This window comes from Solanum pennellii, chromosome 8 (genome assembly GCF_001406875.1).
Source record: "Solanum pennellii chromosome 8, SPENNV200".
In the NCBI taxonomy this organism is placed as follows: Eukaryota; Viridiplantae; Streptophyta; class Magnoliopsida; order Solanales; family Solanaceae; genus Solanum; species Solanum pennellii.
This window is the reverse complement of record NC_028644.1, coordinates 1,161,504-1,183,369: the sequence shown is the minus strand read 5'-3', so window position 1 is coordinate 1,183,369 and position 21,866 is coordinate 1,161,504. Positions and strand designations below refer to the sequence as shown.

The 21,866-nt window shown below is 35.6% G+C and overlaps 3 protein-coding genes across 9 annotated transcripts; all 3 read right to left on the bottom strand.

Annotated features, from left to right (window-relative positions):
• Positions 1 to 1,453: 1,453 nt before the first annotated feature.
• On the bottom strand, positions 1,454 to 2,964 carry LOC107026843 (probable sarcosine oxidase). The gene has a single exon (XM_015227934.2). It carries the CDS (start codon positions 2,883 to 2,885, stop codon positions 1,569 to 1,571), a length of 1,317 nt encoding a protein of 438 aa, XP_015083420.1. The 5' UTR covers positions 2,886 to 2,964; the 3' UTR covers positions 1,454 to 1,568.
• A 1,786-nt stretch (positions 2,965 to 4,750) lies between these two features.
• On the bottom strand, positions 4,751 to 19,053 carry LOC107028382 (golgin subfamily A member 4). Of its 7 annotated transcripts, none has more exons than XM_015229428.2 (11): positions 18,896 to 19,053; positions 18,672 to 18,793; positions 16,087 to 16,633; positions 15,746 to 15,991; positions 10,341 to 15,673; positions 8,461 to 9,241; positions 7,678 to 8,363; positions 6,545 to 6,680; positions 5,730 to 5,811; positions 5,525 to 5,637; positions 4,751 to 5,213 (listed from the first exon to the last, which is right to left on the bottom strand). In XM_015229428.2, exons 2-10 carry the CDS (start codon positions 18,720 to 18,722, stop codon positions 5,535 to 5,537), a joined length of 7,965 nt encoding a protein of 2,654 aa, XP_015084914.1. In that variant the 5' UTR covers positions 18,723 to 18,793; positions 18,896 to 19,053; the 3' UTR covers positions 4,751 to 5,213; positions 5,525 to 5,534. The 7 variants fall into 7 exon arrangements, with proteins under 7 accessions (XP_015084914.1, XP_015084911.1, XP_015084915.1 ...); XM_015229425.2 differs by having other exon boundaries at positions 15,746 to 16,010; positions 16,091 to 16,633; XM_015229429.2 differs by having other exon boundaries at positions 15,746 to 15,980; positions 16,091 to 16,633.
• Positions 19,054 to 19,615: 562 nt separating this feature from the next.
• LOC107027120 (UDP-glycosyltransferase 74G1-like) lies at positions 19,616 to 21,527 on the bottom strand. Its single transcript, XM_015228295.2, has 2 exons — positions 20,883 to 21,527; positions 19,616 to 20,651 (listed from the first exon to the last, which is right to left on the bottom strand). The coding sequence occupies exons 1-2, from the start codon at positions 21,522 to 21,524 to the stop codon at positions 19,905 to 19,907; spliced, it is 1,389 nt and encodes a 462-aa protein (XP_015083781.1). The 5' UTR covers positions 21,525 to 21,527; the 3' UTR covers positions 19,616 to 19,904.
• Between the last annotated feature and the right edge of the window lie 339 nt (positions 21,528 to 21,866).

Here is a 21,866-nt window from a genome sequence, read left to right as displayed (position 1 = left end):
GTTCAAACATACAAACAAAATATTTCGATTTCAATACAGAAAACATTCCGCGTTAACGAAACTCGAGACGTTTGAGGGTAGGCAAGCACACGTGATTACAAGTTACAAGCCCTAATCAATTTTGTTGGCTGCTTGCTCCCGAATTGCACCCGTGAATCCTCCATAGACGACAGTGACTCATTGTCCATTAGATGAATCGAAGTTATAAAGTAATACTCGTTTCAATTTATATGATATTTGTTATTTAATTAAAAATATCATAGAAAAGGGATTAAAATTACGAACTAGTTAAGATTGATTAAATTCATTTCCTCTTTGCTAAAAGACCAATATCGTTGGTTGATACAAGATTATAACGCAGGGCGGATCCACCCTAGGTCAAGGAATGTCATTTCACTAGTTTTTTTATGTTTATACTGTATAATTTGGAAAAAGATATAAGTTAGAAATAATATAAATGAGCTTTCTTGACTCGTTGGTTTGACATTCGAGGATAAAATATTTTGAAAAGACATTCGAGAAATTATGTGTGACTGACAAACTCTGATGATGATAATAACAATAATAATAATAATAATAACGTTGTGTTTTGAATGAGCATAAACCCTCTCCAAGTTTAAACTAACTAAACATTATTAGCTTATTAAATAACCATTTAACTACAAAAAAAATTAAAAAAAAATTGAATGATATGTACATCAAACTAGGCAAACTAGCCTAATATTAAATTAGAATTAGACTTTATAATAAGCATTTAATTCAGTTGACTTCCTTTAGAAGTGTTCAACTTTGAATTAGGTGGATTTAATCAAAATTACAACTTTTAAATCATTTTTAGTTTAGTTAGAACGAAAAGCAAGTGTTGAGTGCAATATTTTACTATTCTTATAGTTGTACTAACAAGAAATGGAAGCCTTATATCTCTTGTAACTCGATACATAAAGCATTTTGTGTTAACACGATTCACAAAGTGTTCGTTTCGGTGATCCTAAGGAGTGTGATAGTGTTTGGGGTTAACTTTTTCTAGTCATCTAAATACATTATACACTATTATATGCATATTATACATATTATACATTTACCAATTATATTCGTTTAAGCAGTTAAACGAGTAATACTTAGTTTCTTCAAAAATAAAATTAAAAATAAAATTGGAATATTACTTGAACCCTTACAATAACAAAAGGAGATTACTCAAATGATTAAGCCCCTCATTTCCAATTTTAAATTTTTAAGACAGAATCACCAAAGAAATAAAACAAAAAAGAGTGAAAACTCTAAGAACAGATTTTTTTTTTTACCAATATTCATTACACTAAAATTTCCAAGATAAAGATCAAGACATACTAACATCACTTGATAAGAGAGTAATTAACTCCCCATATCCAACCTTAAAAGGTCGAGAATTCGATCGTTCGAGTCACCGAGAGAACAAAAAAGTGAGAAGTTCCCGAGAACAATTCAAAACACAATAACATAACTTTGATTAGATACCACATAATTACATGAATTACATAATACCAATAGATAAAAAAAAAAAACAAATAAAATTTATGATAATGTTTCACTTAATGTGCTGAACTCAATTGATCATCAAACTTCTTCAAATTTCCTTTAGAATTTTTCTCAAATCTCTTAATTCTAAAATGCACCAACTCCACTTCTTTTGTTTCTCCATCTATAACAAGATCACTCAATATTTTCCCCACAATTGGTCCCATTTTAAACCCATGCCCAGAAAATCCACCACCAACCACAACATCCTCACCAAACTCACCACCAAGAAAATCAATCACAAAATCCTCATCCGGCGTCACCGAGTACATACACGACTGCGTCAGGACTGGCCTCGTTGATTCAACGAGGCCTCCGAATCTCTCCTGGATCCACTTTTTGAGTGGATCCAGGCTTTGTGTGGGCGCCCACGTCCTGTCAGTAGGTTCACAGGGGCGCCCACCGTGTATTGGGATCTTAATCAATCCTGGATACTCGAGTGACGGTGTGCCGTATATGTACGGCTCACCGTAACTCGCGAAAGTTGGAAAACCATTTCCAATAGTGAATTTTGACTCATACCCTTTTTTAATCTTCCAATAAAATACAGTTGTCTCCAATGGTTGAATTGGAATAACAATACCTGATATATTTCTAACTAATTTATTCATCCATGAACCAACTGTAACAACACATTTTTTCCCGCTAAATTTTTCCCCATTTTTCGCCATAACTAAAACATCCCCTGTTTTATTATCCTTTTTGATTTCAACGATTTCGATCTTATCTCTCAAGAAACCTCCATTGATAATTGCGAGTGTTTGAAACATCGAAACTGCTTTCGTTGGTTTAATAACACCACCATGCTCTGTAACAACACCAATCCAATCATGGGGTAATTGAATCAAGTTATCGAACTCTAGAGACATCGTGTTACGATCAATAACACGAACAGGGATAGAGTTTTTGTCGCAGCTAGAAATGAGAGACTGAATTGCTTTGTCGTTAGAAGGTCCGATATCGAGTTGTGAAGTTTTGAAATACACTTTGTATCCGATTTGTTGTTCAGCTTCTCTCCAGAGGGTTTCGGATTTCAAGACCATTTTCGGGTAGTAGTCTTCGGGGTATGTGGCTCGTATGGTTCTTGATTCGCCATGGGAAGAACCGAGATGGTGCAAGAAATCGAATTGTTCTAAAAGTAGGGTCTTTTGATTACGTTTTGATGCTTCATAAGCTGTACAGCTACCCATTATACCAGCTCCAATGACGATTACATCGAATTTTTCGATTGGTTTCTCCATTTTTTTTCTCTTTTTTGTTTGTGTTTGCTCTGTTTTTTGTGTTGGAGATGAAACAGGGGAGATGAGTTTTTGAAGTTGTGGAGTAAGCATTAGGAGAGAATGGCTATGTTTTTAAAGGATTGAATTCCATGTGTATATAACATAGTACTCTGTGTTACGGTTTTGTTCTGATTTTTTTATCATATTTGAGTTTTACTTTTTCGAAGAAAAAAATTTAAGCATTATAATAATTGCTTTTACTTTTTTTGAAAAGAAAAGGAAATAATTAAACGTCTTCTATATTTCGTTATCTTTTTTCATAGAAAAAAGATTTGGAGATTTATATTCTCATAAGGATAACACAATAGAATCTATGATATAGTCGTTTATAGACTTTTATTTATGGAGAGGTTTTCTTTTTATGATTTTTATGTTTTTTTATTAGTTTTTAAATATGTAGGACGATTGGCCGTATTATATAATATATGTGTTTTTAAGTATAGTTTTATGTGTCGTCTAATTTATCGTCATATGATTTGCAAATTATAAGTTTCTGCATGACGCCATAGTTCTTTCGAATCCAAAACACTTTATGCCTAGATACACTAATATGTTGAAATAAAATGTGATGGAGCGGTAAGTATATATCCATTCTTAATCAAAGATTTTGAGTCTTAGATATGAAGTCATCTTTGATTGCGAAGAGTTTATTTTCATAAGCATAACACAGTAGAATCTATGATATAGTCGTATAAAGATTTTTTGTTATGTAGAGATTTTCTCTCTATAGGTTTTTATGTTTTTTTTATTTGTTTTTAAATATGTAGGTGAATTGATCATATCATATATGTATCTCATCTTACTTCTATCTTGTGAAGAGTTGAGAGATTATTCAGACTCTCCACTCGAATAAAGCATGATTGATCTAGCATTGTTAGTATATATATACATCCTAATCAAGCATACGTGGCAATGACTTCTTTGATATACAAAACGACAGTAAAACCCACCATTTTTGTTAATGCAACAACAATTGAAATCTTTTAATAAGAAAAGATTCCATCAAATCAATGTTCAAAAATATGTTGATATTTTTGTGTCATTATCCTCTTTGACAGGACAACATATGAAACAAAGAATTTCCTGTCATTCACATGAATCACGAGTACACGTTTGTTCCTTTTCAAGTTTGTTATTCTTCGTTCGGTGTTTGATATTTATTTTGAGATTTGATTAATTCAAATTCGTGGCAAGTAATCTAGTTAATACAACTTCATTTTCGATTTCTTTTTGGGGTTTGATATATGCTAATGATACAAAGATTAGTAATATAAGAATTTTAATTCATGAATTATGTCATTTAGTTATCTTAATCCATGTAATACTAATTTTCATGTATGCATTTCACATTTTATTCCACGTAAAATAATATTAAAAAAATTCTGCAAGTATTAGTTACGAGTTATTGGAATCAACTATTTGTAATTTGTATTATATTTGTAACGAACATGAAAAAATTGAAAAATATTCTACAACTGATCAATCCCTTTCAAAGACTTGTCGCTATATTAACGACTTGACGTATACGTAAAAGAAAAAAAAATCCCAGCCCCATATCATTATATGAACGTTGAAGATAAATGAAATCATTTTTCTATCCATAATTAAGTTGAACTTCATCGATGTTATCATGTTAAAATACATGCCATTTATTTGTGCATATTAATATAGTGATGCGTCTTTTAAGTCCGAAGGTCTTTTAAAAATAGCATGACTACCTCCACGAAATAGTAATAAGATCCGCATATATTCTCCAGACCTCACTTACGAAATTTCGCGCGGGGTATGTGCATTGAATTTTGAAGTAAGTTTTGAATCTGTACAATTTCTGCCTATGTTAAACAACTAAACAGAATGATCATCTTCACATGATCATTTCAATACATATAAATTATTACCACAAGAAAAAAAGAAAGTAAATCAACCATAATTTCACATTTATATGTGTATGTGGATACACATAAACCCCAAAATTAATAGACAAAAAAGCAATGTGGTAGTACAAGAAACACCTACACATTTCTTATTGAAAATCTATAACAAATGGGTACTATTTAAAAAATGTACACATCTTTTGACTGTGATCTTCACTAAACTAATTTCCCATCAATGTGCCCAGTTCCCTACTGCTATGAAGTATCATATTTGGATTACAGTACTATGGATTTTGCCTATATATGAGTATGCAACCAAGAACGCGATTCACAAAAAAAACAGAACAAATCACGAATTGCTTGGTCGAGCAAAATAATGAAGTGATCAACCACAATCTAGTCAAAACTAACTTGGATGATTTACAGAAGATTGTTAAGACAGCCATGAACTATATCTTGCCCGTGACTCCACAAGTAATCACAGTGAGAAAATCAGACAACGGACCTGCAGAATATGGAGACGATCAGGAAAACTGTATTTCATCACTCAATAAGAAATAAAGACCTGTGAAACATTCAAATTTCTTGTGTACGATGAAGAGAATAATTAAGCAAGGTATTCCAAGATTCCTAAAAATCCATTCTCTTACAATTATGAAGGATCAACAGATAAAACAATCAGGGATCTTATCATCAATTCATTTAGGTAACTTAATTCCCCGCATACAGCAAGAAGAAATATGTAAGGAACACCCAGTACCTGGATCAAAGTACAGCAGATAATGAATGAAGGGGAGACGAGAAAAAAGATCTGACCTTTCTGCCGTCACACTACAAATGTTGCAAGAAGAGCATGCAACACAACCCAATAGATGATCATACTAAGCCGTAGAACAGGCTGCCGCATTAGTGTCCGATCACAGGATACCCTAGTAGTGTTTCAAACACAATATTTTTTTTAGTTAGATAACAACATTTCAGATGCATACAAAAATGAAAGCAGGAGATGAAATTTGTTTACCATAGACCATCTATCATGTCGGTTATGGGTCTTGTAAACCGTGGAACAATTCTTGATGTCGTCATTGACTTGAAACCATGAGCTGAGAGGAAAGAAAGGTGTTATCAGCAGTACGAAGATGTGAATACAAACCAAACCATAAGAAGAAGAAGACAAGAAGACTGCGTAAATGACTGTAGCCAAGACACAAAACATGTCATTAACAAAAAACTCCACAACTGCACACCTATCTCAAAATATGACCTCATATACAGATGTAAAAGAAATCAAATACCCTTCCTCTTCCTATACTCTATGCCCTACCACCCAGAAGAAAAAGCAAAGTAAAGAGGGAAGAAAGGACTTCTGAATTTCCTAACCAACCATTGAAGTGTTCTCTTAAAACCATAATGCCTCTCTTAGATTATGTATCACCACAAAAACAGAATCTACCACACAGCAAGAATGAGCATAAACCAAAAACAAAAAAAAGGAAAAGAAAAAAGACAAACCTCGCATGAAACCCCACAAGGTTAGAGAAAGAAGTGAAACTATCGAGGTTAGTTTTTTAGGGTTGATACTACCGAGGTTATATAAGAGGAAAAAAATGTTATCCGATAAAAGATGTTTGAAAACCTTCATGCACTATGTTACATCCCTAACAAAACTACATTCACAATCACAGTGAAAGGAAGCTCAATCTCAAACCATTTGACATTTTTATAAACATTGGACTCTACTCACAAAATATGACTGGGAAACAAGACAATAGAATACAGTAAACATGCTTAACAATCAGAAAGATTCAAAATAAACTAGCAATAGGAAGTCATTACCCTTATCATCATCTTCATCATCTAGTTTCCCACTATCAGGATGCACATCTATAGCAACAGCTACTTGGTCATTATTAGTTTTTCGCAAACTGCGAACTTGAGATGCAACAGTTCCAGGCACTACCCTTTTGTTGGCCTGCATTGAAAATCAGAAGGAAGTAATGCCAAGAAGTATAGCCCCAGGAACATGAGGCTTAGTCACGATATAATGAGGATATTTCAGAGATAAGATACAAAGAGCTTTCAGTGCAAATCCATAGAGCATGTAATTGTCATATTCCAATTCAAACTAGGTTTAGTATACTAATACACTCTTAGTCTAACTACAGGTCTACATCTTGGTGATCCTATTTTTCTTTTAAGTAGGAGGCATTTCTAGTGTTTTTCTTCAGAACTCAAACTTCAGCGGACATCAGCACAAAGTACATATACTTTGAACAGAATCATGGCCAAACTCTATGTGTCCTCAGAAATTCATTTATAAGTGTACATCCTTCACATGTTTTTTTTTGATAATGTGCATCCTTCACATGTTCTTCCAACTAAGGTGGATGATGGTAGTCTGTTTAGTTACTATGAAGGATCATTGATAGAGTTCATTCATATTAGTAGTCGTCGTATTGCTCTTGTTATTTCTTGGCCTTCCATTTCTATTACTACCTGTTGTTTCTCGTACCGCAATTAGTTTTTATTTATTGCTATGGTTGTTTTTATGATTATCGATTGTTTCTTGTACTTCCGTTACTCCTTTTTGGGACTGCTTTGAACTATTTTTCCTTAGGTCGAGGATCTATTGAAAACAATCTGCCTCTAAGGTAGCGGTAAGGTGTGTACACTGTAATTCTCTAGACCCCACTTGATGGGACTACTCTAGGTATGATGTTATTGTTGTTGTTGTACTAAATGAAAAAAAGTGGATCAGCAATTCAGCATATTCAAATTTTGGAAAACAAAATATGCAGAAAGCAAATAAATATCTCAATAAGCTACACTATTTATTTATTATAAATTGAAATATGCTACACTTCAATTGGCTGATATGTAAAATTATCAATGATAAAGCAGTCGAGGCAGCATGACGGAAACAACAAATAAAATTTAATGAACAGAACTAAATAAATGAAACGACATACCACTGGCTCTATCTCTATAATCTCTGATGAAGAATTTGCTAGTTGCCCCATGCCACTAGCACCTCGAAGCATGGTTAATTGAAATTCCTTGTCACGCAAAGAGTTCTCAAGAAATTCTTCTTTTCTCACCAGTTGTTCTACTTTATCTTTCTCTACTTTCAACATCAAATCTCTTTTCTGTGCCAGTGCACGCAGGTCCTCCACCTCAGATATTACAGCCACCACCTGTTTCTCTATCATTTCTTTATAATCATGAATCTGGTTGACTTTTGCATCATCATAATCCATATCATGAGCCTGGACTCGAGAAATCATCTTGTCTATCCATGTCAAAAAGTCATGGATTTCATCACCATCTCTTTTGCTACTCATCTGAGCAGAAGCTATTGCATCATTAGTGCATCTTGTAACTTCTTGCCTCAAGAAAGAAATCTCTGTATCTCGCTCTTGTAATTGTGACTGAAGATTCTCAACCTCGGACAGAAGGCTTTCAGATAGTTGATGAAGTTCATCAAATTTGCTTACTGTAACAGAAAGCTTCTTCATGGTCTTTCCACGGGAAACTTCAAGGTTCTCCATATCTTTATTTTTTTGAAGCAGGAGTCTCTCCATTTCCTCAATCTTGTTTGTTTTGTCTTCCATTTGAGCTTCCTCCTCCTCAAGTGCTTGCATCAGTGCCTCGTTTTCTGTTGTAATACGAAATTTAACTTCTACCAAGTTAGAGTTCAGATAAAAGCTGATAACAACAAAATGATTTTAAGTTCAAAACTTCAAAAAAATCACCTTGTTCCTTTGCCTCTAGCATGTCTTCAAGTGATTTAACTCTTAACTGTAAGTCAGCAAAGTTAGATTCCTGATCTTGCAGTTCTTTTATCCTGTGTGTCAGAGAATCTCGTTCCTTCTCCATCAGTTTCACCTTCCTGTGTAAATCATCCATCTGAGATTTTGCTATCTGAAGCTCTTGTAAATAACTCTTTGAAATAGATTCAGCTTCCTTAATCTGACTAACAAGTTCTGCACATATTTTCTCTCTATGAACATCTTTGTCCTGAAGTTCTTTCTGCAGACTTGCTATAGCAGCTTTCATATCCCTTTGACCAAATTCAGCAATATCATTTTGCGCACTCATAATATCTTTCACAGCCATGAATAATCTCTCTATTACTGACCTAATACCTTCATCAGTAAACCGGTCAGTCATCTCAGCCAAATCATGTCCTTCAGCTAAACTTTGATACACAGAATTGATTTTGGGAGCCCCAGAAGCTAAGCTGCTTCCAACCAATTGGGATTTTCTGCTTTCAATTTCCATAACCAAAGTGGTACAAGCTTCATAAAGCATAGCATTGTATCTTTGCACCATAAGCAATTCCGCATCTTTCTCCTTTTGAATAGATTCTAATCGCATCAGGTCTGTCTTCAATGAATTTGAGTGCTGCTTGTCGTGGGATATTTCTTCATGTATGGTTTTTAATATTTCAGATAAACGAGCAGCTTCTTCATGCAATAAATGTGAGTGCCTGTTTAACTTCTGGTTGATAGAGCCAATTTCTTTCCCAAAAACCTGCAGCAAGTACACAAATATTCTTACTTCAATGGTCCTTCCAATTCTCCATCTAAGAATTTCTGGGAGAATCTATAGAATGGAATTGTCCTAAATGAATTTCAGATTAGAAAGGGCAGTAAACTGACAAATTGTTTGACACAAGAAAACGGCAGATGAGGACGAAAAATGCAGTAGGAAATTTCAATTGTGTAAATAGTAATTCAAGTAAAACAATGTAAACAGCTAGTTCAAGGCAAAAGTAACTAAAAGCACAAAAGAAAGCAGTCGAACAGAGACTGTGGAAGCAGGAAGTGTATAATAGAGAGCCGTCATTTGACTATTACAAGATAAGAAGGGAACTCAAAAAAAAATTATGCAAGAGACAATTACACTGAAAAATTCCTAGTCCTAATCTGGTAAAGAATCAATGAGAACTGGTGCAGTGTATTTCAAAAGGTTTGACACTAACAGGATTTACTAAAATATGTCTGGTAATTTTCCCTGAAATATGGTAAATCAATTGCAGGAGAGATAAACAATTTAGTGCGACATGAAAAAAATGAATTTCCTGCTCCCCTTCCCCCAAAAAAGAAAAACAATCCTCTTTCCTCCACCAGACTTATTGGAAACCAACTACCGTGTTTTTATTTTGAGAAGTTGAAAAGCAACTACCTCAGCAATCTTCAAATATTGAAGCATGTCCTACAATGTATATCCCCCAGAATAAATAGCAAGAGGAAATCTACCTTATCAACCATAATAAGATCATCAAAGTTCTTGATTATTATATGCCACATCATTGAATAAACTAGGTTAAAAGGCTGATAAGGGAATCTTTTAGAAGAGGATTTTTCTTTTCTTGCAAACGACTGATTGGGAACTCAAAATGCAAAGAAGAACTAAAAAATATAGAAAAATATTCAAGTCAATCCCACAACCCAAGCAGAAAAAAATCAGCCGTAGAGCAAAAGGGCAGGAGAATAAAGTAATCCGTTCTTGATGATCCTGTCACCGTTTTCACAAAACAATAGGAAGATGATAGAATTGGAACTTCACAGCCCAAAGATATTTATAAGCATTAAGAAAAGTAACATGAAATGACAAAAAATTAAGGTACCTTGTTTTCTGCTTCTGCAAACGTAAGGCCACTTGAATCAGCCACAAGTAGAGGAAAGTGATTTCGATCAGTTGGTTCTTGGCAAACTTTCATACTAGAACCAAGACGGTGCATAGTCTCCAAATCCTTGGATAAAACATCAACGAGCAAACTATCAACAACATAGAGATCCTTCCCAAGCTGATCCACACCAGATTTTAGCATTGTAATTTCAGCTAATTGGTTCTTTCTTTCTTCTGAGTGAATGGAAGATAACTTTTCTAAACGCTCAAGAGCTTCATGTTTAGCAACTTCAGCAGATTCTTTTTGCTTGGACAGTCCAGAGAGTTCATTCAGAGACTTTGCTAGCTCCTCTTGGAGGCCATCATTTCTTTCTTGCACCTCATTTAACTCGGCAAGAAGTAACTCAGCTGCTCTTTTAGATTTCTTTGTTTCATGTTCAGAAGATGCAAGAGCTGATTGCAAATCATGGCATAATTGCCCAACTCTTTTTAGCTTCTCAACTGGATTATCGATGTTGGAGCCAACATTAACTTCATCCAGGGTACTCAAAATCATGCTCAAGGTGTACTCTTTTTCTTCCAACTGATCTCTAAGGATTGAACACTCAGATTCTATTGTTTTTATCCTCTCAGGGTATACAGATAAATCTTTTATTCTTCCTTCATAGTTTGAAATAGCATTTTCCTGCAATCTGATATCGGACTTTAACCGCTCAACTTCACCATTCAGTTCTTCAATTGATTGCTTCAGGCTGTCCCGAAGTTGCACCAACGACTTACCTTTTCTAACTGCAACATTCAATTTTTCTCTTACAGAAGATGACTTCTGTTCCTCTTGATTGAGTAGATGTTGCAGTTCTTTATTTCTGATACCCAATTCTTCCAGTTCACGAACCAATGATTGATTTGTCAATGCAATACTCTCCTTTTCCTCCTTCAATGACAACAAGTCGTTTAGAGCATCCTCCAATTTTCTGTTGAGAGCACCCCCATCTGCATCTTCATCACAACTGACATTACTTTCTCTCTTTTCTTCATGAGAGAGATCAGCCTCTTTATCAATATGCTCAAGAGGAGTTGTATCAGACTCAGAAGGTTTCCCCAAAGAAAGTGTGGTATACTTATCTATAAGCTTCCTAATTAGCTGCTCCAAAGATTCAGTGCTACCAGTGCTAAATAACACATCATCTGTTTCAGAAGTCCAAAGGAAATCTTTGATCACATCTTCCAATCTTCTTATTTCACCTTCGAGATGATGAATACGCTCCTCTGCTCCAAGCATTTCATTCAGTTTCTTCTGCAAGTCACCTACTCTGCTCTGCAAGTCATCATTGCTCGTTTCGGATTGTGCAGCCTTCCTTGACATTTCCTCAAAATCAAAGTTCAGAGACTCCAAACTCTTCAAAAGTAACTCTTTCTCACTGACAACCAATTGATATGCCTTTTCAAGCTCAGATATTTTTCTATTTGACTCTTCAAGTTCAGCACTTGCTGATGCAAATAATGATTCAGAATTATCATACTTTTGTTGGAGAGAGTTGTACTGGTTTTCAGCTTCTGAAACAGCAAGCACTAACCAACCAATCCGATCTTCTGGCTCCAGAGATCTTAAGTGTGAAGGCATGTCTATCCTGTCTAAAATCTCTTCCCACTTCTGAACAAGGTTGTTTCTTTCCATCAAGGATTGTTCAAGCATCTCATTTTGTTCTGCCAACCCATAAAACTTGCCCTGGAGCTCCTCAAATCTTATTTGAAGGTCTTCGGAATAACCCATGTTTGGCTGTAGCGCCTCTTTCCATCCATCACCAAGGGCATATCCTGCATCAGAGTATGATCCCCTAATAGAGCTCTTGTGATCCCAATCAGTCAGAGGTAAAGAGCTCCCAGCAACTGACTTCGCCAACCAATCAACTTTATCAATGATATCCTTTGAATGGAAATGCTCCGGAAGCTCCAAATCTTCTAGAATCTCCTCTATTTTCTGAAGAACAGCGTCTTTGAGATAGAATGTCTCCCTTAGTGCAGTAGCAGAATTGCGAATGTACGAGAGCTCAGATTCCAAAGCTTCCGTGCGCTCACCTGCCTCTGAATAGGTCTTGAGTTTCATTTCTACTTCCTGAAGCCTTGCATCTTTCAACTGTAACTCTTCAGAGCATTTCTGCAGTTCAGAGGATGTGTCTGCAAGAGACTGTTTAAGACTGTCACGCTTCACCATCAGACCTTTGCCTTTGGTGACTGCTATGCCAAGCTTCTCTCTTAGAGCTGAAACCCGTTGCTCAGACTGTTCAAATTCAGCAACTTTCTCTTGATATTGAGAACCAATAGATACAACATCCTCCTCGACTCTCTTCAAACTTTCCCTAAGGACTACAACTTCATTTTCACATTGAACAAGTAATGAGCTCAAGTGATCCATTTGTCCTTGCAAATCAATCACTTGTGCTTCCTTGGAAGCACATTCCTCCCTGGACAACCTCACATCTTCAGTAGCCTCTTTATATTTCTGAACAAGGAGAGAGGTCAGGGACTCTAGACATGATACTGGCTCATTAATGTTGATTTCAAAGTTATCTAGAGAAATGACTCCCTCAACCACTTGAACCACCCTTAAAATAGAATCTGATCCAAGGGATCTTTTGCTCAGTTCTTCAAAATCTTTTGTCCTGGCCATCAACTCAGATTTCAGCTTTCCATTTGCAGCCTCAACTTGTGTTTTTTCATCAAGAAACCTTTGCAACTGCTCCAGTAAGGAATCAAAAGCATCAGGATGAGAAAGATCTACAGATTTCTTGGGATCGTCTACTTCATTTTCTTGTAGATTCCCTGGTATTACAGTCACAAGTTTCATGAGGTTACCATAAATCTTATATAAAAGACTGACAGACTTTTCATTTTCAACTTGCAAGAAGTCTAACTTCTCGTTTAATTCACGGGAGGTACTCAACATTGACTCATGGCGAGCAGTTTCAACTTGACCCTGCAATGCCTCAATCACATTGATAGCAGCATCAATAGATGCAGCAGTACGACTACTTAAGTTTATGCACCCTGGATCATGGTCTACTCTTGAAGGCAAAGAGGAGCCAACGGACTCAACAGATAAATCTAGCCTCCGCAGTGTCTGAAGAATCTGATCAATTGTAGAGTTCCATTCTTCTTGGAGTTTTAATCCTCTGTCAGAAACTTCCTTGTAAAGACCTTCTACCTGATTAGAGATGCAAGAGCCCATTTCTTTGCAGCTTTCACGCATTTCACCCAGCTGGTTCTGCAAAATAGGAAGTTTTTCCTGAATGCTACTAAGATTCTCCCTTAACCGACTGTTCTCAGCTTTTGTAGCGACTTCTTGCTTGTGTAAAGCTTCATTAAGGACCACAAGCTCTCCCTCCCTATCTTTTGCATTCGAGAAACATCCCCCTAAACTTTCATTGAAAACCATTTGCTCAATGTTTGCTCCTCCCAAAATATCAATGTATTCATTCAGAGAGTCACATTTGGCCCTCAGTTCTTCAGCAGCAATCTCAGTGGCTGTTTTACTACTCTTCTCTCCTTCGAGAAATTGGTAGCCATTGCCAGCTGCCAGCACCAAATCTTTCAGCAACGCCCTTAATGTTTTTGTTAGCCCTTGAATCAGCACATAGGGATCTGCATCTGTTCGATTTTCAGACGACTGGAACTCCTCCGATTGGCGCTCGTCATCATGGTCTTTTGACTCAAAAGCTTGAATAAGTTTTGACACACCAGGTGAAACAGCTTTACTAGACGACCTACTCATAGAAATTAACTGAGACTGCACCTCTTCAACTGCATTATCAAGCTTTTCAAGTACTCTATCTGCCTCCTCCATGTGTCTATTCATAACTCCAAACCAATTTGAACCATCATCATCAATTAGATTTTCTGGTGCAAAGTTAGAGTGGCGAGAACCTTCAAGTTGATGCCCAGCTTCTTCCTTAGATTGATATGCAAAGCTACTTTTTTTAGGTGACTCTGTTTTCATCGTCTCAGACAACTCCAATCTTCTCTTCAGATGCATGTTCTCCTCAGTCAGATGTTCAATACGCGGACTTGCGTCTTTCAGGTCATATTCCACCTTATTGCACGAGTTCTTGTATTCTGCCAACTGAAATGACTGTTTCTCAGTTTCACTGAGAAGATACATCTTCTGCTCCTCAAGCTCATTTCTCTCTTCCATCACCGAGGTCAAGTGCCCCTTTGCTTCAGCCACTTCCGTCTGCAGAGCTTCAATTAGAGACTTTGACTCTGAAAACTCTGATCCTAGTTTCTCAGTTTCCTTGAGCAAAGACTTATTCTCCTCCTGAAGCTGGTTCTTTGCTTCAGCTACAGATATCAAACTCTCATTTATGTTCTTGTTCTCAACCTGAAGAGCTTCCACAACATTTTTGTAGTCTGACAATTGAGCAAACAGATTCTCGTTCTCACTGATTAGGTGTTCCTTCTCTCCATGAAGTTTCATTTTCTCCTCACTCAAAGAAGTGAAGTTCTGCGATAAATCTTCATGATCCAACTGCAATGATCCGAACAAAGTTTTAGACTGTGCTAGATCTGTTCCCAATTTCTTATTCTCAAGAACAAGATTCTCCTTCTCCTCCAAAAGCTTTTTATTCTCTTCAGACAACAAATTAAGGCTTCCTATTAAGCTCTCATTTCGAACCTGTAATGTTGCCACCAAATTCCGGCAGTCGACCATCTCTGAAGACAAACTTGCATTTTCACCAAGTGATATTTCCAATTTAGTCTGCAACTCATTTATTCTATCAGAAAATTCTCCAATCTCACCTTTAGAAATGAGAAGCTGCTTTTGGAGGTCATCCCTTTCAGATACAATCAATTGAAATTCAGATCTTGATTGTGAAAGCTGATCAGCGAGGACATCATTCTTCTCTCCAAGTTCAGACGATGAAGCTTTGGCCGCAGATATTAGATCAGTCAACTTATGATGTTGACGGCTGAGTTCCATCTGAATTTCTGACTCTTCAGATAGCTGCAAACAAGATACATCTTTTGCAAGACTTGCAAGGTACAGCTGTTCTTTGAGCTTCTCAAAAACGTCAAAAAGTTTAAGAGAAGGTGCATTTGGAGCTGAGTCTCTGCACGTGAGCAAGAACTTAAAGTCATCTTCATCAAGATCTCGGACCACCTCCGCCAGCTGACACAAGCTAATATAACTTGCATCTGACCTAGATGAGATGTTCACCATCTTATTCTCCGCAGAATTCTCAAAAACACTATCGCTGGAGTCAGAAATTTGAACCTCAGAAACTAGTTTTTCTTCCATGCGTGAACCAGAAACTGCATCTTCCATCTGATGACCTACCATTTGAGAACTTATTAAAGAGAGTTCATCCATTTCAGATAAAAAGTGAACAGTATTTAGTTGCCTACCCCTGTCCTCAGCTATTTCAGCATTCTGAGTTGCTAAAACAGTTGACGGAACATTGTTTGGCTCGCTGAGTTGAATGTCTTCGGCTTTTATCTCTTCCTTGCCCTCATCTCCCACTAGAGTGGCGGTCTGGCTAATAGAAGTCTCACTTGGTTCGTTTAAAGGAAGCTTCTTCTCTCCTTCAATCTTTACCTCACTGCTTGAATCACCTTTCTTTGAACCTGAATTATGTGATTCCTGCATTGTCCCTACCCAGCAACAATGAGACTTTCATTACAGTCAAATATGCACAATAGGATATATGACATGCAAAGGGCATGGATGTCAAGAGAGAAGGCACAACCTACATCTGTTACCTGCTCCTGCACCTGCAGCCTTTCCACTTCTAATTGGTGAGCAACTGCTACATCAGCACCGGAATAAGATGAGAATTCAACAGGCACATCCGTTGCAGAACTTATAGTGGACATATCAGAAGCAATAGTTCCTCGAGCTTCCAAATGATCATCCTTTACATCCTCATTTACCATTTTGGCATTAGCATGTTCAGAAATTGAAGATGAATCAACAATACCCTGATCAACAGAATCTGAATTCAATGCAGCTTGAGGTTCCCCAGCATCCTCTTTAACCAGCTCGCCACTGGCTGGTGTTGTTTCAACTGTGTCAACATTGTTCGACTCATCAAGAGGAATTTCAGCATGTTTTTTGGTGAGAGACTCCGATGAAGGAGGAGTACCATCACCTCTCTGAAGTGGTTTTTCTCCATAAGGAACATGGTCTGATTTTGCCGTCACATCAACAAGATCTGGTGTAGCATCACTAGCAGATCTACTGGCTTTACTTGATTTACCACCTTTACCGTCTTTCTTCTGTCTGAATTGTTGAAGCTGGTAAACCAAAAATATCACATTTAATCAGAACAAAACAAGATAGGCTTATTTTTCGTAAGAGATCATACCAGACATAAAGAAAGTCATACATACATCATCAGTGAAATCTTTATAATCTGAGTTTCCTCTAATACTAGCAGAGTCACAAGATACGAGTCTCATAAGTCCTATACAACATTGAGTTACACATGAATATATGAAATCATCCAAAACGAGATCTTTTTTTTTTTTGAATAATTTACATGCACGCATATCCATAGAAGGACCATAAATAATACACCAAATCGTGTCAATAACTACAAAGAACATACAACACAAACTTTTACAAAAAAACTGGTACATTGAGAACATGTTGGACACCATCAAAAAGTCTTAGATGTTTTTTTTTATAAAAAAAATACAATACGCCGAAAAATGGAGAGCATGAACCAAATGTTTGATGAAAACAGGTTGTTGGTTGGGAAGACCAGTGCTGAGGCTATGGTGGCCAAAGTAAAGAAGACAACCTCATCAAGAAGAAGAAATGTATTGTGACGTGGTGAAGCAAGAATAGTTTTGCACGCAAAGCTGAGGGTTACAGTAACACACAAGGATTAAAGCATCGCGGAATATTTTGTCTTGGTGATGTTTTGGGGATTTTAACGCTTTTACACTCTAACTATATAAGCTTCAACCCTACTATGTTTCAGGGAATTTTATAGTTATTAGTACTCGCTGGATAGAATGAGAATATTAGGATGAACATAATCAAGATTGAGATTCTTCAAAACTTGAAATTAAGGGGTTTTTTCGATCAATGAAACTCGAAAGTAAGATTTAGCCTTGAACCTTATGAGATGGGTTGAGTTACATCATGAGAGTTCCTAACGTCAAGATTAACTCACAATTAGAGTTGGGTTTAGCAAAGATTAAGGGAAAACGGCAGAATTTAAGGGTAATCATATATTATTGTTCCTAATGATCAAATCCCCAATTCTCTGGTAATGTCAATATATTGTAGAAATTATCACATTAATAGTGCAGTTAGAAGTAAAAAAGAGTTATAAGGACTTTGAAGTTGATAGCCTAATTTTCATTCTTGCATAAAGCATGAGGTAAATAACATTTTCACAAAAGTATTGTGCTTGAAAAACATGCTGGACGGTCTTAAATTTTCTTTTTATTAATTTGTCAAAATGGGGATCTTAATACCTATGGTAGGACACGGTCAGTTCGTGGAGAAAGAATCGTACTTAATAAATGTAAAGAATAGACATCTGATACCCAATAGCAAAGAGATTGAAGTAGTTTTATCACGCACACGTAATCTCTATCGTAACTTCAATGTGTAACATTTTTTAAAAAATCACCCACAAACATATGAAGGACAGCTAGTTGTGCACATATAAAAACTTTGCAGGTCAAAAGAAGCTACTCCTTCTGTTTCACTTTGTTTGTCTTAATTTCCTTTCCAATCCATTCCAAAAAGAACATCTTTTTTCCTTTTTTGACAACTCTTAAATTTTAACTTTCCACATGACAGGTATAAGACCACAAGATTAAATGAAATATTGATAAATTTTATATATCTTTAATTCAAGACCATAAAAATAGAGCTCTTATAACTCAGTCTCAACTCAAATCAGACGAACAAATTGAAATAGAGGGAATACAAAGTACTAACAAGTAAAGGGTAACACTAGATGAAATGCCATAACCATTACTTCTCCATTTTCTCTTATTATACCAACCACACCACAATGCAAAACAAGTTCAGATTAGCTACACGACTCGTCATTTTCCTCTATAATACAGCACAAGCAGGTCTTAGAATTCAATATAACAAGGATTCATCATCATTTAAACTATTTCTAGTCCAACTCAATCCTCCTCTTTTATTTGGGCTTAGCACCAGCTATACTACACTCCAATTTTCCTAAATTCTCATATTTCACAATAGCAATTATTACACAATTTTACAACAGATAACTGCTACACAAACCCATACCCGCACAAATATGGAGTAACTCTGCCACCTAAGAGAAAAAATGGTTACCTTTTTACGACCGGCAGCAAGCAGATCGGTTCGGTTCTTGTTCTTGTCCATCCGATTCCGATCAAATACAGCTGCAATACAATTAATGCTTTTCTAACACCATTATCATTTCAACAATCAAACTGAAAAATTCCAAAAATACAAAAAAAAATCAAATAAAAATCAGAAAAAAAACCCTAAGATTCAATTACACAAAAATGAAATGAAATATACGATTCGATTACCTTTCGAGTTTCTATAAATGAAATCTGAATAGTAATTTGTATGAAATTTCAATTATTTTTTGCTGTGAATATATATATATATATACACATATATAATATATATAATTTCCCTTTTTTCGGTTGAGAAGTATGAAGACTACGTTGAATTATCTTAGATCTGACGCAAAAGTTGTTGTTTTTCTGGTGAAAAAAATTGGGTAGGCCCAGTTTTGGTTATTATTGGGCCTTATACTACAAATAACCCGTACCCGGCCCATTTTACTAGACATGGGTCGGAAGAAAGAAAATATTTTTTAAAATTAAAAACAAGTCTAGAAAAAAAAGAATAATGAACAAGTAAAATAAACGAAGAAATAGATTTCATTTGACAAATCAAACGTCAAAAACCTTTTTGAAGAAAATATGTTAGACAGTCAAGAGTGTGGCCTTGTTCATCGTCATTTTTATAAGCTGAATTTCGTTATAAGAGTTCAATCACGGTATATATTGGTAGTTTAACGTTTTATACTATTGCTGTACTTTGATTTGTTATAATATGTTATTCATCTTATTTTCAGGTTATTAAACAGTTATATCTACAAAATATTCTAATTCTTCCATTTCCCAAACTCACTTCAGCTTTCAAGATTGAATTGGTGTTCCGATAGGCGAAAAGTGTGGAGCCACATCGTACTAAGGACAACGAAAATTTTTGAAATATTATATATTTATCGAATAATCTTAGCAAATGTCATCAATCCATACCATCAATAGACACTATTACAAATTACAGCTTGTTACATAAATAACCAAATTATAGCTTGTTACATAAATAGTCTTGGCAAATGTCATCAATCTATACCATCAATAGACACCATTACAAATTATAGCTTGTTACATAAATAGCCAATTTCGAGTTTGTTACATAAATAGCCAAATTTATAGCTTATTACATAAATAGCCAAATTGTTTTAGCCTTCCACAATAATAGGAAAAAGGTAGAAAATAAAGGAAGATTCAAGTCAATTTCCTACTTAGAAGAAATAGTCATCAACTTGGAAACAAATTCTTCAATATTTTTATCTGAACTTCCTCCTTCATCCACAACATTTCTAGCTATTTCCTTCCATTTCTTTGCATTTTCTCTAATTAATTTTCCTTTATCTTCTTCCATCACTAGCTTTATACATTCTTCTATAACTTCTCTTCTAACTATCCCTTTTTCATCTTGTTTGGCTCTAACACCTATTTCCCAAACATCTTTCACAAGCTTTGCATTTGTTGGTTGATCAGACCATTGTGGCATTGTCACCATTGGCACTCCCAAACTAATCGCTTCCAGAGTCGAATTCCATCCACAGTGTGTCAAAAAACACCCTATCGATTCATGTTCCAACACTTGTAATTGTGGACACCATGACACCACTAGGCCTTTATTGTTGTCACTTGTTAATTTTAGTTCCTCTAAAAAGTTCTTGGGAAGTTTGGATTCTTCAGTAGACCTAACAACCCACAAGAAGCTCTTGTTGCTATTCTTCAAACCCCATGCCAATTCTTCCATTTGCTCACTTCCTAGTTTGGCTAAACTTCCAAATGATACATACAACACTGAGCTAATTGGTTGATGGTTTAACCAATTTAGGCATTCATTTGTCATTGGCTTGAACATACTAAGCCCATACTCTTTATCATCATGTAGTCTCTTGTCTAAGTACATTGATGGTATTGTTGGTCCAATTGTCTTTATTGGATATATCTTGGACATCCAATCAATTACCTACATGACAAACAATTAGCAGATGCATAAATATCTTATTTTAATTGAGTTTAAGGATTCACTTGATTGAAAAAAAGCAAAAGGGTCCAGAATACAAACTCATACAAATACAAAAGTTTTCATCAGACTATTTCGCTATATTTTTATCAGGTAATACTTATCTTTTAAAATGGAAAATAGTGACTTACAAACATAGAAAAAGAACAAAAGATTGAAGAGTATTTGTCTTACCTCTTTCTCCAACTCATAGAAGCTATTGATTAGAACCCAATCTACTTTGTCAAGATTTGAGAATTGATTCACCAATAGTTCAACTAATTTATCTGATTCAGGACTTGACTCAAAGCTAGGTACATCTGAACTCTCAATTGTACATGATAATCCAGGAATTAATATTTTTTCATCATTTTTAGTAGGTGGAAGTTTTATTACCCCTTTATGTACATGGTAATAAATATTATCCACTACACAATTTTGTGTGAAAAATGCAGCACTAATCAATCCAAATTGTTTTGCAACCTCAACAGCCCAAGGAAGGAATGGATCATATACTATGCAATTTACATGACATCCACTTTTTGCCAATTTTTGAATAAGCTGAGCCAGAGTATCCGAACCAACTTCTTTGAATCGTGCTAGGTAGGACTCGTATGTTTTTGCTTGGTTGATGCCATCATCGTCGTAGCCATCAGATATGGCCTCGATTGACACGGAAGTTGGCAACTCTTTCATGTTTTTTAAGAACGATTTGGTAGGTGCTATAGTGATTTTAACACATTTGGATTGTAAACGTTTGGAGAATTGAAGCATTGGGTTGATATGACCTTGGACTGGATATGGCAAAATCAAGCAATGAGCTTTGTGAGTACTCATTTTAGATTTGAGAAAATCATGTTTGTAAAAATGTGGTTTTTATAGATAGATGGGTTGAAGTGTTCAATTTGGTATTGAATGTGTCGGAGCCATCCGAACACCCTTCGACGAAAAATTATACGATCTATATATAATTAAAATAATTTTCATTGAAAATTCTAACTCCGCCATTATACTGACATTTGATTGCCAACCTATGCAATGACATAAAGAAAAATTTTCAGTGCGTGACACCAAATACCATAAATATATGTTATGTATATCTCAAATATATGAGGTGAAGAGTTCAATATGTCAGTATATCTTTAAAAAGTGGTAAAATAGGCTAAAGATCTCCAAATT